General features: G+C 42.2%; 1 protein-coding gene across 1 annotated transcript in view; it reads left to right on the top strand.

Moving 5' to 3' along the window:
- LOC137417368 (proton channel OTOP2-like) overlaps window positions 1-15771 on the top strand; it is a 71825-nt gene that overhangs the window by 38675 nt on the left and 17379 nt on the right. Inside the window, exon 3 of the mRNA XM_068103246.2 lies at window positions 6710-6846. Coding sequence (XP_067959347.2) covers window positions 6710-6846 — 137 coding nt within the window. The remainder of the gene's footprint in view (window positions 1-6709; window positions 6847-15771) is intronic.

Below are 15771 nucleotides of genomic sequence, written 5' to 3'. Positions count from 1 at the left end.
AACCAGCAAAGTGTGAAAGTCATGAATGAGCTTGGCAAAGGTCTTCGCAAACTGGACTAGATGCCAAGAAGTGACACATTCTTACATGTTCAGCTAAAAACTGTCTGCATCTGTTCGAGGTTGAGAGTTCGCATCACCTATCGATTCAATTACCTTACTAACTAACGCTTCTTTTTCTTCTTCTTCTTCTACGGCCACAATGATTCCCACGTTCTTGTGGGGTTGGCCAGGGGAAGCTTGGACCAAGTCACTCTTTCAAAAAACACTTGCCAGGTCTGACGTTCGACTAAGGTTAGAGCAGGAATTTGGAGTTTGGAATTTGTTCACGGTGCCGACGGTAGCTTGCCTACTCCTTGCGAAGGAAACCGTGGGACCTTTAACATCCGCTAATGTCAGCATACCGTCAATCTGAGGGACGGCACACATTGATGGATCATCCTGCCTGTGAAACACCGGGATGACGGCCTATAGCGAGTCGGGATTCGTACTCAGGCGAGACAACTTGTCGGTGAGTGTGCGTACCTCTATTGCCAGGCCACCTTATTCATTAACTCTGATAAAGTTTAATCAACAGTTTGATTTCTTTTTATTTGAACCCTTATTTTGCATCAGTAATTTCTGCAGAAAGCAGGCAGCGCATAATGAATTTATGCAAAAGAAAGAAGAGCAGGTGCAGACTTTGAAGCCATGATTGCCAATTACCACCAGGATTTGGTTCAGCGGTTTTGCTTCTTAGGAGAAAATTGTGAATTTTCCAGGAGACGGATTGAAGGATTTAAATGGCAGCAGTGAGGGATTGTGGACTTTTGAAGCAAATGTAGAAATGTGGTGCTCTGCTTTGTGATGATGAGCAAGCAGGACCTAACAACATGCTTGCTCTTGGAATTTGCTGGGAGATCCTTTCCCTAATCCACTGCAGGATGGAAACAGATCAGGAAGATGGAATGTCAGGTGCAACTGATGTGGGATGCCTTTTTGCCAATGAACACACACGTTCTAATTGTGTGACCTCCAGAGAGATTTTGGTTGGAAAGTTAGCTGATGAGAGTGAGATTCTAAAAAGAGAGACCGCTGAACAACAATGAGTTGATAACCAAAACTGACTGTGCTAATAACTCAATAACTTCCTGTCAAGCTGTTGGATCGCCAGAATGAACACGGATACATTTAATCAGCGTTGTCAGCCATTGAACTTGGTTGGGGGTGCTGGTAATTGTCCCTCGTCGCACCGCGGAGCGAAAGGGGGACTATGGTTTTCCCGTCTGTCCGTGCGTGCGTGCGTGCAGGCGTGCGTGCATGCATGCGTACGTGCGTGCGTGCGTGCTTAAGCGAAGGACCAAAATCTAGTTTGGCGTGTGGGTGCAACCCACGTCAAAATCCAAGATGGCTGCCGCCATGTATGTCTGAACCTTGTGAGTGGAATATTTTGAAAAATAAGCGAAGTACCAACTTCTAATCTGGTGTGTGGGTGTATCTGGGTATAAGGAAGAACGTTATTGAAAATTGGGTCGCCACGTCAAAATCCAAGATGGCCGCCTTGCGTCTTCCACTTTGTCAACTCACATCACTTCACCGACGGGGGACCTAGGCGTAACGCTTGTTTAGTTTGTAAAGGTCTTCATTATTGTCATGTTTTGAATTCGTTCTGCCATTTTAAGTTACTTTAAAAAAATGAATCTGAACAGTAATTGTACACCATTCCGTTCCTATTCCATCTCCAGGCGTTGCATGAGATCATCGCCGGGCACCTGGCAATGACGCACGCCAAAAGGGACTCCTCAGTTTTCATCCCGTTTGTTTGTTTGTCCGGGCGATATCTCAGCCATCCTTTGAGCTAGGAAGCTGAAATTTCGGCACAATAGTGAACAAGTCCTTTGACAAAAACAGTATTTTTTATTGTTTGATTCATCAATTAATTTATGAGTTATTTAATTATTATCGATTTATTAATCACTTATTTATTTCCTTTCTCATCTGGGCAATACTCAGGCACCTTTTGAGCTAGGAAGCTGATATTTGGACATGACAATGACCAAGTGATGTGGCTAGAAAGGGTATTTTTTGACTTATTAATTAATCAATGAATCGATTAATTATTTATTTTTTGACTAATTAATTCATTTTCAAAAAATTACGGATTCGGATGAAGCAGTAGTGGTTTATGTATGCTATTAGCTAATTAATTAATAAATTAATTATTTTACAATGATTATTTATTTATTTTGATTACACAATCAATTATATTGTACAGCGCTCCCTCCTAATTCCATCTCTATTATTCTCTATATGTGTTGCACTGCGGTATCGCCAGGCGTCGAAGGCTCCCCGGCAATGTCGCACACTAAAAAAAAAAAAAAAAAAAAAAATGTCGCACACTGGAGGATGTTATTTATTTATTTGGCAATAGGGCGGTGTGCTTTGAATGTATCTGTACTTGTTTTGAGTTGCTTTGCTACATGACCTCAATCTAACTATTTGATGTATAACACGGCAATGTTTGGATGTTGAGAGCATGAAGCCCGATAAATCGGTTTATCATATACAATCACGTGAAAAAGTAAGTACACCCCATGTAAAGTTTTGACTTTTTCAACATATTTCAACATACAGCTATTTGATCTTCATTTCAACAATATTGAGAGATAAAGGTGATATAATATAACAAATATCATGAAACATTTACATTTTGTAGTCCATTGTATAATTTAAATAAACATAAATGCAAATTTCGCATGTGGAAAAAGTAAGTACACCCTTGGCTCTAATAGGTGGTATTGCCCCCTTTGGCAGAAACAACCTCAAGTAGGCATTTCTTATAACTGTCTACCAGTCTCTGACATCGACTGGGAGAAATTTTTGCCCACTCCTCCATGTAGAATTCATTCAGCTGTGCGATGTTTGAGGGGTTTCTTGCATGCACAGCTCGTTTCAAATCCCCCCACAACATCTCGATGGGATTTAGATCCGGGACTTTGACTTGGCCATTCCAGAACCCTCCATTTCTTTCTTTTCAGCCATTCCTTGGTGGATTTACTGGTATGTTTAGGGTCATTGTCATGTTGCAAGGTCCACCTTCAGTTGAGCTTCAACTCTCTGACAGATGGCCTCACATTATCCTCAAGCACTCTCTGGTACAATGAATTATTCATAGTGGATTCGATGATGGTGAGCTGCCCAGGCCCCGATGCAGCAAAGCTGCCCCAAACCATAATTTTTCCACCACCATGCTTTACAGTTGGTATCAGGTTCTTGTGGTCAAATGCTGTCTTTGGTTTTCGCCAAACATGTCTTCTGGTACTGTGGCCAAATAGCTCTCTACCTTTGACTCATCTGTCCAGAGCACATTGTTCCAGAAGTGCTGGTCTTTGCCTCGGTGTTCATTGGCAAACTTTAGTCTTGCCCTGATGTTCTTTCTGGACAGCAAAGGTTTCCTCCTGGCACACCTCCCATGTAGATCAAATTTGTGCAGCCTCTTTCTAATGGTAGACTCGTGCACTTTGACATCAACAGTGGCAAGAGCTACCTGTAGGTCCCGTGATGACATTCTGGGGTTCTTAGAGACTTCTTTCAGCATCTTGCGGTCTGCTCTCGGGTTGAAGTTGCTGGGGCGGCCTGGCCTGAACAAGTTGGCAGTTGTTTGGAATCTTCGCCACTTGTAGATGATCTTCCGGACACTCGAATGATTGATTTCAAATTGTTTGGAGATCTTTTTTTTTTTTTTTTTTTTTAACTCCTAGGCATCTATAACCTTCTTTCTGAAGGCCTCAGAGAGCTCGTTTGATGTAGGCATGGTGACGCCGCACCCTTCAACAACAAAGAGCATACCAAACTAAATGTCTGAGGTTTAAATATGGCAGGTTCCTCCAAGATCCTCTCTGACGATGTTCTAATCATTTGCACCTGAGCTGGTGCACCTGATTCTAATTTTAGGTATTTGAAGTAGTGATAAATGTAGGGGTGTACTTACTTATTCCACATGCGAAATTTGCATTTATGTTCATTTAAATTACACAATGGAGTACAAATTGTAAATGTTTCATGATATTTGTTATATTATATCACCTTTATCTATCAATATTGTTGAAATGAAGATCAAATAGCTGTGTGTTGAAATATGTTGAAAAAGTCAAAACTTTACATGGGGTGTACTTACTTTTTCACGTGACTGTACACTTGGTGTAACATTGGATAATTTCCCCATATCTGGTGATGATTCAATGTTCGTACCATTTTCCGATGGACATGTTATTGTCCATTGCCTTTCACTATCCTTGTGTGGATTTATGACGAGTTTCGAGTTCACTTGGTTTGACTGTCACTATTTAGGGTTGTCTTTGTCGCTCAAGTGTGCGTGCGGATCAGCATATGGCTCACCAATTTTGTTGTCTTGCTTTCTCTACTCGATGTCATCAAAGGCACAGACAATCAGTTTATTTTATGATATTTGAGGATTGTCATCGCACGTTACGTGACAGTTAACAAAGTGTTCTGAACAATACATCATGCCAAGACATCCCATAAAAAACAATTACAGTGCAGACTTAAGCAGCTGAACAAACGTGTTTCATAAGCCGGAGACATCACCCAAAAACATTAACTTCAACAAATCAGACTTGGTAGCAATGTCCCTACCTGCAGCCCACTTACCTCTATGGTAAGCAGACATCTGAATGCCAAAAACCATTTGAGATTACACTGTTGAATGAGAGTAATGCATCATCTAACAATTCACACTGTTTTAGACAGGTCAAAGTATAATGCTATGATTGAGTCCTAAACAGGAAGGTGGTTTCCATCATGTGAGTTGACGGTATGTTGTAATCACCTGCCTTTTTTTTTTTTTTTTTTTTTTTTGGGGGGGGGAATACCTGGATTTCATGTGTTTACTGAAAGGACACATTGCATAATACGAATGCTTCAACATTGTTGCAGAATCCTTCCTCTTATTATTACACTGAAGGGATAACTTCCGAGATGATTATGCCACCACCCATTTTTCCATCCTCAACACATGCCGTCAACATCCAACGTGCCATATTGCTAGGACCTCGATCATATTTGATCTTGGAGGAGTTAAAAAGTGCTTGTGATGACACAATCTAGAAATCTTGGAAAATGTTATTGTACAAGGAATGAACATATAATGAGAGCAGTTATACAGAAATGTTGAAATTGATGCCATCAATAATTCAGGGAATCACCAGGGCTGGGGCCTGTATAGGACCAGCATGCCATCTCCGCTTAGCAACAATCGAATTTCTACTTCAGGAATTTCCTTCAATGTTCCTCCATTCAGACCAAGTCAACCTATGATGACATTCTACTCATGAACAGTGAGATATTAACACAAAGAGCTTGATTATCTTTGATTTAAGACGCCATTAGGAATGAAAGTGTGGTGGGTATGCTTGTGATAAACGGTGGACTTGTGGATGGCATATTTTAATATGTGGTCATCCGCACAGGAAATACATGAATGTGAAAGACTTCAACCCCACACTCCTTCACGTTCCAAACACACCCTTTATTCCTTTCTCAAACTTCTATCTTCTCACAACCTTCTTTCCCTTTTCTCTCACTTCCTCCTTCTCTACCCTGTTCCTTTCTCTAAAGACCCACCACCAAATTCTTCCAAGGTTTTTTGGTTTTTCATTTTACTCCCAACAATATGCCTTTGCACAAGCTATATGCTTTTTGGCAATACCTGGATTTCATGTGACAAGCGAGCTTTTTGTTTGACAACCCAGTCTTCTTCTTTGTTTATATGCAGCACAAAGCTGTGGGGTGGTGTTATTGACTGAGGCTGTGGCTCTGCAGTTGATGCAACGCCCTCTGCTGGTTATGGCAGGAAAGTGTAATTTGTTCATGGTGCTGGTGATAGGCCGCCTACTCTTTGTGAAGTGCACGTGGAATCTTTAACGTCCACCAACTATTGCCAACAGATGGGCACACCGTTTAACGTCCATCCGAGGGCAGGCACACGCATTGATGAATCACTCTGCCTGGGAAACACAAGGATGACAGTTTATTGCCGGGTCTGGATTCAAACCCAGACTACACAGCTTACAGATCAGTGTAAGCCTGGTGTTGGCTTAACAGTTATGGTGGCTGGCTTGAGATCTTAGGGTCCTGAGCTGTTCGAGCGAAAGTGGCAGCCACGCCCACAGAAAAAATGATGCAACCAGCAGCAACAGACTGCACACGAACTACCACCTGGACAGACCGACTGAAGTTTAATGTTAAATAAATAAACAAATAAATAAGTGATTACAAAACCTTGGCCATCTCGTGCTGCATGGCGGACGGGCTAACAAGGCCTAGTTGTAATCATTGCGACTTAACCCTTTGACATTTTGAGTTTTTGACCCAATTATTAATTATTTTCTTCATAATCTCATAATTAATTATTGTTGAAAATTTGGTAACAAAAACTCACATGGTAAAAAAGTTATGGCCTAGACACACACACACACACACACACACACACACACACACACACACACACACACACACACACACACACACACACACACACAATTTCAAACCCTCTTCTCCCACTGCACAGGCGACGGGCTAGTTAAGTAAGTAGTAAAGCATGTATTGTTAGGGGGCACAGTGGTCTATAATGCGGTATTCTCTAGAGGAGTCATTTAAGCAAATGTTGTTCCATTGGATTTATTTTGCAATGTTTGGATGGTGGAATATCCAGGTGGCTTGGCACTCTTCTCACTGGCAACTCTCGTGCTGGATGCCTTCCTTATTGGAAGCTTCACGGGCGTGGCGCATTGTGAAAACCCCATCATGCTGGCTTTCCCCATTACACAGGGCATCTTCTCCATTGGCCTGGTGAGAGTCGGACAGTTCTGATTTACTTTAATGCTGATGGAATGTCTATTGTTTTGTTTGCCATGTTTTACTGTTTTGAGAAAGTGACGATGGGAGTTTAGCTACTTGCATCTTCTTTCTGTTGGGATTTTTCTTTTTCAGAGGCCTGTGGTCGTCGTCTCATTATTAGTCCCCTACCGGTGTACACCGGAGGGGACTATAGGTTTGCACGCCGTCCCTCCGTCCGTCAGTCTGTCAGTCCGTCATGCAAAGAACAGTTTTCCGGAATTTTTTTCTAAACGCTTAATTCTAATGATTTCAAACTTGGCACATGGTTTCCTCATGATAAGTTACAGGTCAAGTTCGAACTTCACGACGTTTCGATCATTTTTGACAAAGTTATGGCACTTTGAACTTTGGGAATTCTGATAATTCTGATGATCCTTAACTCAGTGCCATTTTAAGTTTTAATTTCCTTTAAAAAAGATTTTCTCTGCAATAATAGGACCGATTGAGATCAAATTTTCACCATAGGAGGGAGGGACTCGGTCTGTAGAATATTGTAATGGTAATTTTGACGTCACCGGTCACGTGGTTTGGCCGCCATATTGTTTTTCGTGAAAACACGAAAACCCCTTTTTCTCTGCAACGGCTGAACAGATCGAGGACAAACTTTGCAGGCAGAATCGCATACACATGACGAACAAAAAAGTCAGCGAGCATGACGTCATGCGTCACATGGTTTCAGAGTTATGAGGTTTTTAAGCATGAACCTTTAAAACTGAGCTCCTCCGTCATTTTTGATCCAATCGAGGGGAAACTTCACAGATCTGTTCAGCACGTCAATCTACTAAAATGTCCTTTTCGAATTTGCGATAGGGCACGTGGTTTGGCAGATATCGTTAATTAAACGAAATTTTTTTTTTTTTTAAATGGATATCTCTTGTTTATTCTAGAGTTCTCCTCAAGCCGCACCGCGCGCCCTCAGCCTCGTCTGCGAACGTCAAAAGCGCGACACAGCACGCTTTCGGGAGGGGCGGAGCCAAGCCGAGCAACATATATATACACATCGATCATTGATCGTGAACCGGAAAATATAATAAATTACTGATATTTAGCGACTCGAAAGGTTCTTTATCAACAACTTATTTTGTCGTGCTTCTGCTGACCTGTCTGCAAGGTGTATAAATCGAAGTCCCGAGTGCGAATCACAGGTGAGCCCGTCCTGAGGTAATTAGCGATTGGGAACGATTCAGAACCTGTGTGTAAATAACCTTTGGTAATTTCCCCAACAGTTTTCCGGACAACAGACTGCCGGTAGGGGACATGTATTGCAGCGCAATACTCAGAATGCTTGTTTTGGAGTAGTTTGCCTGCTGCCACCTGGTGATCCCATATCAATCTGCAGAGTATTTGCCCCTTTCACAGGAATCAACTAAACAACGTTTTCCATAATTAATCACTTTGGGGTCATCCATATAGAATAGGTGGGAAGTTTGGGTCGTTCGAAAAAAAATACATGCGTTTATAGTTTGTGGAAGGTTTCGTACCAACATTGTCTTGCTAGGTGATTGTGGGGTGTGGGGGAGAGAGAGGAGGGGTGGGAGTGCTGGAAGCTTATTTATATTGTATTATCTCTTTGTGTGATGTTATTAATGCATGGGCCTAGCAGGATAGCTGAAGTTTCTGCCCACTCGCCTCTGAGTTATATAGCGTGGATTTGAATCCCTGATGGGTTTGAAATTATTTATATTCACTGGTGGCGTCGTCTCAGTCAAATACCCGCATGTGGTTGTTACAGTTTGTTATTCATATCAAAGCTCTTCTATCAACTTAAAGTGTAGCATAGTGTGAGTTGGAGTAAAGTAGTTTTTTTTTTTTTGACATTCCATGCTCTACACTAGAGAGTATTGGTGCTGCCGAAGCAGTTTCTTGAAAAGGGTTATACTAGGTGGTTTGCCATTGCCTTTCCAGCGTTGTTTGTCGGTGTTCTATTCTTTTAAATGCTGAACGTCAAGCAAGTAAGCAGCACATACCATTAAAAAAAAGGTAGTCTTTCGAATGACTAGGCCGGGGTTTGTACCACCGACATCCCAGACTCGGAGCGGACGTTCAAACCATTACCCCACTCAATATAAAGCAAATGAATGACAGAAGAAACAATAGGATGGATCACATGCTCCAAATATATAGTAGTTCAACACCTTGTGACCTTTTGTGGAACAAAACAGTGTTAGGTAAGGTGATATTAGAGGGAGGACAATCACACTTTTGTTAGGAGGAGGATATCCGGTATTAAGGAGTGGAATTTCTAAAGAGGATTTACAACCACATTGACCTCGATTTAAAAAAAGAAATACATCATAATGACTCATTGTTGAATCAAGATGACTTTAAAGCAGATCTGTTTCAGGCCAACATTTATTAGCTCCCTAAGTATGTTTAATACAAGGAAATGAAAGGGAAATACAATACAGCTGGAGGTCATTTGACCTATCTTGCCTGTGCCAACAGAGTATCCACGTTTCAACACTCCCACTTATTGGAGGTAGTGATGATTACATGTTTAAAGGGGAACCCAAAAGCAAAAAAAATTTTTCTGAAAAACATTGAAAATCATTCATCACAGTCTATTTGAAGGGAAATTTCCTTTGAATTTTTTTGCCAATCACTAAGTGGCGAAAAACAGCCCTGAAATCACAATTCCCAATAGAGTGGACTATTTAGGGAGTTTGACAGGAATGTCCTTTGACAGCGTAATGGCAGAGACCTGTGGAAATTCTGCATAATGTAAAATGTGACTTCGAGTACTTAACACCTTTCTTCTTGAAGTCCTTAATCTCCTCCACCTCCCTCGCCTGGTCCCACACCTCGTCATTAAGGCCCACTCCCAAACCCCAGGTCCTCAACCTCCCACTCCCAACCCGAAGGCTTCAATTCCGCTCTGCCCTCCACACTCCAAGCTTTCAAACACCCTCAACACCACATCTCCTCAACCTCTCTGCCCTCCACAACACCTCAATCCTCCCTCCCCCTCCACCAAGATTCCTCAACCCTCTCCCCACCCCTTCTCAATCCAAACTCCCTCTCTTCTCCCCCTCCCCTCCATCCATTCCTACCCCTCAAGCACATTTTTACATCAATCACACATTCGTGGAGACTGTTGGACTGGCAGATGATACAAAATTACATTACACAGACATTACACAAGGACATTCTAACAATAGACAGATATACAGACACACACACACACACACACACACACACAAAGAAAGACACATATACATACATACAAAGACATACAGGATACAAATACAAATACAAACAAATACAAATACAAATACAAAAAATACAAGTGGGATACATACAAAAGTTTAGAGTACACACCTTAATCTCTAAGCTGTTTAGCCTGAGTTGGAATCCCGACCCAGTTATAAACTGTCGCCCTGGTGTTTCACGGGTAGGTTGATTCATCAGTGTGTGTGCCATCCATTGATTGGATGTTAAGCCTGGTGTCCCGTCTGCTATCATTATATTGGTGGATGCTGAAGATTCCGCATCCCTCACCCCTCCCCTCCAAATTCCAATTCTGCATCCGTCCCCCCACCCTCGCTGGGATTGACACATAAACTGATTAGACATGCAGCGATCTCAAGCCAATTTGGAGGACATCGCCCTGGTTTCCAGTTTTTCATTATTTCGTCCATTTTGTTTTCAGTTTTTCATTATTTTCGTTCATTTGGTCTCCTAATACCCCAAAATTAATTGGGGGTATTAGGACAATATGCAAGGCTGTGTGATGTCAAGAGGTTTCCCTCACTGAAGGCTACGTTCACAACCCTCCGAGATTCCGTGCGCAGTGTCCCTTAATTCCTGATCACATCGAATAAATAAATACAATGAAGATCAGGCAACATTCATTTATATATAGATAGATAGATAACGTAGTTTAACCACTGAGTCTAAAAAAGACTCTCGCAGTCTGAATTGGTACCAAGTTTGCCATTTTTGTATACAGAGTCGAGGGTCGTGAAAGAGCTAACATTTATCAAACAAACAAATCAAACAAACAAGCAAACAAAGTATATAAAAAGGGGAGCGGTCGACAAGATGGGGAGAGAAGGGGAGGAAGCACACAAACACAACATTTGAGAGCAGGGACATCGGGAGATGTTTTTGGAGGGAGAGGGCCTGGGGGGAGGCAGGATAGGTATAAAACGCAAGGACACCAAGGACCTCCAGGAAAGAAGTCAAAAGTCACCTCAAAAAAGTGGATTTGGGGTGAAATTAGCGGGGGTAGAAAAGATCAAGGTTTTGGATGGGGGAAGATAAGAGATGGTGGTGAACAGCCGTTTTAAAGACCTGGAGGGAGGAGTGGGATTGAAGAGAGTGAGGGAGTTTGTTCCAGAGGCGGGAGAAAAGAGGAATGAAGGAGTGAAGGTGAGCAGAGAGTCTTGATTTTGGCAGTTTAACAATGAGAGGGTTGCAGGCAGATCTTGTGCGACCTGCAGGAATATTTGGGGGACAGAGCCCAGAGAGAGCTGGGGGAGCAAGGCCGGAGAGAAGTCGGTAGAAGACGGAAAGACCACCAACCTGCCTGCGGTGATTAAGTGAAAGGCCCTCGGAGATAGCGTCATCGCGGGAGATTCCAATGATTCTGAACGCTTTGGTTTCAATTGTACCCCTTCTAGCTCCCAAGTTATGGTCATTTCATTATTTTGAGTATTTTTATGGTCAGCGTGGTCAGCCATATTGGATTTCTGGCTGCAGATGATGGCAGATTGTAAATGTGTGAGGCATGTCAAAGTTCTCCAAAATTGATATAAAGTTTGTCATTCTACGCCTTCTAGAGCAAAAGTTATGGCAGCCTACATGTTTTCCCATGCACAATGGGTTAAAAAATCCTGGATTTGGACCCCGAGCAAGCGTGTCTCCAATATCAAAGTCTACATGTGTTAGGTTTGAGGTTTTAGGGTCAAATAACAAATTAAGTGTCAAATTTAGGGCACACAATATACAGACTTGGCATTTAATATGGATTTTTTTTTTCTTGACTTGGGTTTACTTTCTGAACTCAGTATATCAATCTGGTGAGTTTCTTTTACCCTTCGGTGATGTCTTTGTTGAAAGAACCATGTCACTAATTGTCTTTCGCAGCAAGAAGTCAATAACAGGATTATATCACAGGTGGCGTGATAAAATGTAAGGACAGGTACATTTGACGATTGGCTTCACAATCGGGTATATAAGGGTTGTTGCGTTCTGTATTAGTGGAAAACAACTGCTGCACGTCTACAAAAGTTATTGCCGCTTCCTCTGGAGATGGTCCATCAACTAGACAATGCTGTTTGTCATGGAGTGGTGGCTTTACGAAATTCTGGCATGAAACAGCGTGCTATTGCTAGGCAGTATGGCATCACTCAAGGTCAGGTGTCAAAGATCCTGAAACGAAATGCTCAGAGGGGTATCCCTACTTCAATACCGAGGCCAGGACGTCCACGCAGAACCACAAGGAGAGATGATCGCCAGCTGCACTGGTTAGTCTGCAATGGCCGTACCAAGTCAGCTAATCGACTTAGGGCTGAGTGGCAGCAACTGACAAATGTGCCTGTATCCAGAAGGCTAGTCAACCAACGACTGGTTCAAGCAGGCTATCGTGCCAGGCGTCCCCTGAGAAAGCCACGCCTGACCAGACAACACAGCCAGCGCCGATTGCAGTGGGCCAGAGAGCACCGTCAATGGCAGCCAGGACACTGGAATCACGTGACCTTCAGTCACGAGTCTAGATTTCTGGTCTATCGTCAAGATGGCCGCGTCCGAGTGCGCAGACAAGTGCACGAAGCCCACAACGAAGATTGTATAGTGCCAAGAGTCCAAGCTGGAGGTGGTGGGGTGACCGTTTGGGCTGCTTTTCATGCAGGGGGCAAAACTGACCTGGTTGTTCTGAATGGAAACCTTAACGAGTTCAAGTACAGGGTCATTCTCGAAGAAACATTGCTTCCATTTGCTCGTGCAGCCTTTCGAGGAAACTTTGTCTTCCAAGATGACAATGCACGGCCTCATCGTGCTCGCATGATCCAACACTTTCTTGCTGACCATGGTGTAAAGCATATAGAGTGGCCTGCCATGTCCCCGGATATGAATCCGATAGAGAACTGGTGGGCAGAATTAACGTGTCAAATCGACAATTTGGACCAGCAGCCTACCTCTGTGCGTGAATTGCAGCAGGCTATTGTCACTGCATGGCAAGCGATTCCTGTCCAAGCCTTGGCAAATCTCGTGAACAGCATGCCTCGACGTGTACGTGCTCTCCTGAATGCTGTGGGGGTTACACGAAGTACTGAACTGTAATTTTACTGTCTGTAATCCCAGTCATAATTTAGCTTTTGTTTTTGTTGAATTTTTTTTTTAGCTAATGTGCCAAATAAAAGATACTTCTGGAAAACGTACAGAAGTTTAACACAGTACTGTCCGTGAATTGAGTTCGATATCAGTTTCCATCACTTTCAAGGATCAATTTATTTGCTTCGAAATGTCAGATGTGGTTTTTGTTTCTTTTAAAGGTCACATTAACAAAATCTAGAATAATTTCAACATAATTCCAATGAACTTTTGGTTCTAAGTCATCTTGAAAAGTAAGTACACCCCCACCAAAAAAATATTCCATATTAAATGCCAAGTCTGTATATACAGACTTGTATAGTTGTGTAGCAGAGCATGGACTAAGTTGCGCTACCAAAAGGCGATGTTCAAAAGAACTCTGACAACATTTAATGATTTTTCTTTAAAATAAATCTTTTTAAAAAACACAATCTTAAAAAAACATTTTAGGATTAGCATACCTCAATTCATCTCTATATAATTCCAGCAATCTCTGTGTGTGTGTGTGTGTGTGTGTCTGTCTGTATGCGACCACTGTTTCTCGACAACTACCAGTCCGATATACTTGAAACTTGCCAGGTATATTGCTGGGGACCCGAGGATGTGCCTTTTCAAGGTTTGAAATTAATCGGACAAGTGGTTCCCAAGGTATGGTCACCGTACTCGCAAGCCGTTCGCTTTGGCTTTGCGAATGGACCAAACCATTTCATGTAAATAGAGGGGGGGGGGGGTTCTGTGGTCGTTACTGCCACGTGGTTTCAAAGTTTTTTTTTTTGTTGTTGTTGTTTGCACGCATGTTTTTTTGCACGCACGTACGGGCAAGCACGTACGGGCAAGCACGTACGTGCGGGCACGCCCTAGTTTACTTTAAATCAGACTAGTGGCGTAATAGTTTGAAGGTCCGTTATAAGTCTGGGAGGTTAAAGGTTTAATCCCCTGCCAAATTGTACCAAAAACTTTTTTAATGGTTTGTGCTGCTTCCTTCCTTGACACTCAGTATTTAGAAAGGATAGAGCATGAATAAACAATTATAGTTTGGCATCTATTGCACAGGCTTGATTGGGTCAAATGGCCTCCTCCTGTGTTGAAGTTCATTGGAAGGGAACTCCTATTATTATTATTATTATTATTATTATTATTATTATTATTATTATTATAACAAATGCGTTCATAGCAATTCCTTACTATCATTAGCATTACACTTCCATATATTCAATCCAAGCTCACTCTATAAGCAGAATGAAGAACTAGTCCTGCTAGGGAAGGCCAGCGTTGATCTGCAGTGGAAAGCTATAACAATGGATCAAGTCAATAGGACGTTGATTGGGGTGTGCTATCCACTGTGTGAAGCAAGGAGAAACTGATGTTTCAGACATTAACCTTTCTATTCATCAAAGCAAAAAAGGTCGTCGTCAGAGCAATCTGGACAGCTGTTTTGCTCTGACACAGAAATAACATCTTAAATGTCAGCTTCTTGCTTCCCACGGTGGTTAGCTCTCAGCACACTCCCTGTTTTTCTCACAACCCTCCCTGGTTTTTCTTCTTCTCCCTAACCTCGTCATTTCTAATGACTATAATATTTAAATAAAAGCACAATAAATTGTCAATAAGCAATCAACACATATAATAAATGTGACTGTGTCAGTCAGTCAGTAATTGTGTGTGTGTGTCTCCTCCATAACTCCAAAACCATTAAAACCTAACAGCCCAAACCTTTGCATGCAGATGAAGGGAACTCCACGGGAGTGCATGAATGAAAACTGGGTATTTGGGAAATGAAAACACCCCTTTTGAAGATAATTAAGTCATCTCATGAAAAAACATAAAATAGGCTTATCCTTGGTCAGCCCGCTCTGCATCGCAGGAGTCTTAAGCCGCCATTTATGTTGGACTGCTGAAAAATGCCTTGCCTTGGAACCACGATGTACTCTCACGGAATAATTAGCCCATCCCCCATGCAACGGGGGATGGGGCTTTGCAATCACTTGTGTGTGTGTGTGTGTTTGTGTGTGTGTGTGTGTGTGTGTGTGTGTGTGTGTGTGTGTGTGTGTGTGTGTGTGTGTGTGTGTGTGTGTGTGTGTGTGTGTGTCAGGGTCAGTGTCAGGGTCAGAACGTTTTACATTTGAGCTTTTGTCATAAAACTTTCAGCAAAGATTTATTATGAGAATATGGAGAACATTAATTAATAATTTGGTCAAAAGGTCAGAATCACCGAAAATCATCCATTTTCATCCAATTGACCTGAAATTTTAAAGTTACCATTTCAGCTTTGTCAACAATTTTTTAACGCAGCTTCATTATGAGAATGTGGAGAAGACAAATTAATTTGTTAAAAGGTCAAAAGGTCCTCATCCCGACTCAGCGATAAACTGTCATTCCGGTGTTTCACAGGCAGGGTGATTGATCAGTGTGTGTGTCATCCATCGAATGGATGTTAAGTCGGGTTTCCCGTCTGCTATCATTAGTTGGTGGATGTTAACGATCCCACAGTGTCCTTTGTCATAGCCTGGTGTTGGCTTAGCGGTTAGGGTGCTGGTTTGGGATCCTAGGATCCTGGGTTTGAAT

This window comes from Myxine glutinosa, chromosome 2 (assembly GCF_964187855.1).
Source record: "Myxine glutinosa chromosome 2, kmMyxGlut1.1, whole genome shotgun sequence".
Lineage (NCBI taxonomy): Eukaryota > Metazoa > Chordata > Myxini > Myxiniformes > Myxinidae > Myxine > Myxine glutinosa.
This window is presented reverse-complemented; position numbering and strand designations above follow the sequence as displayed.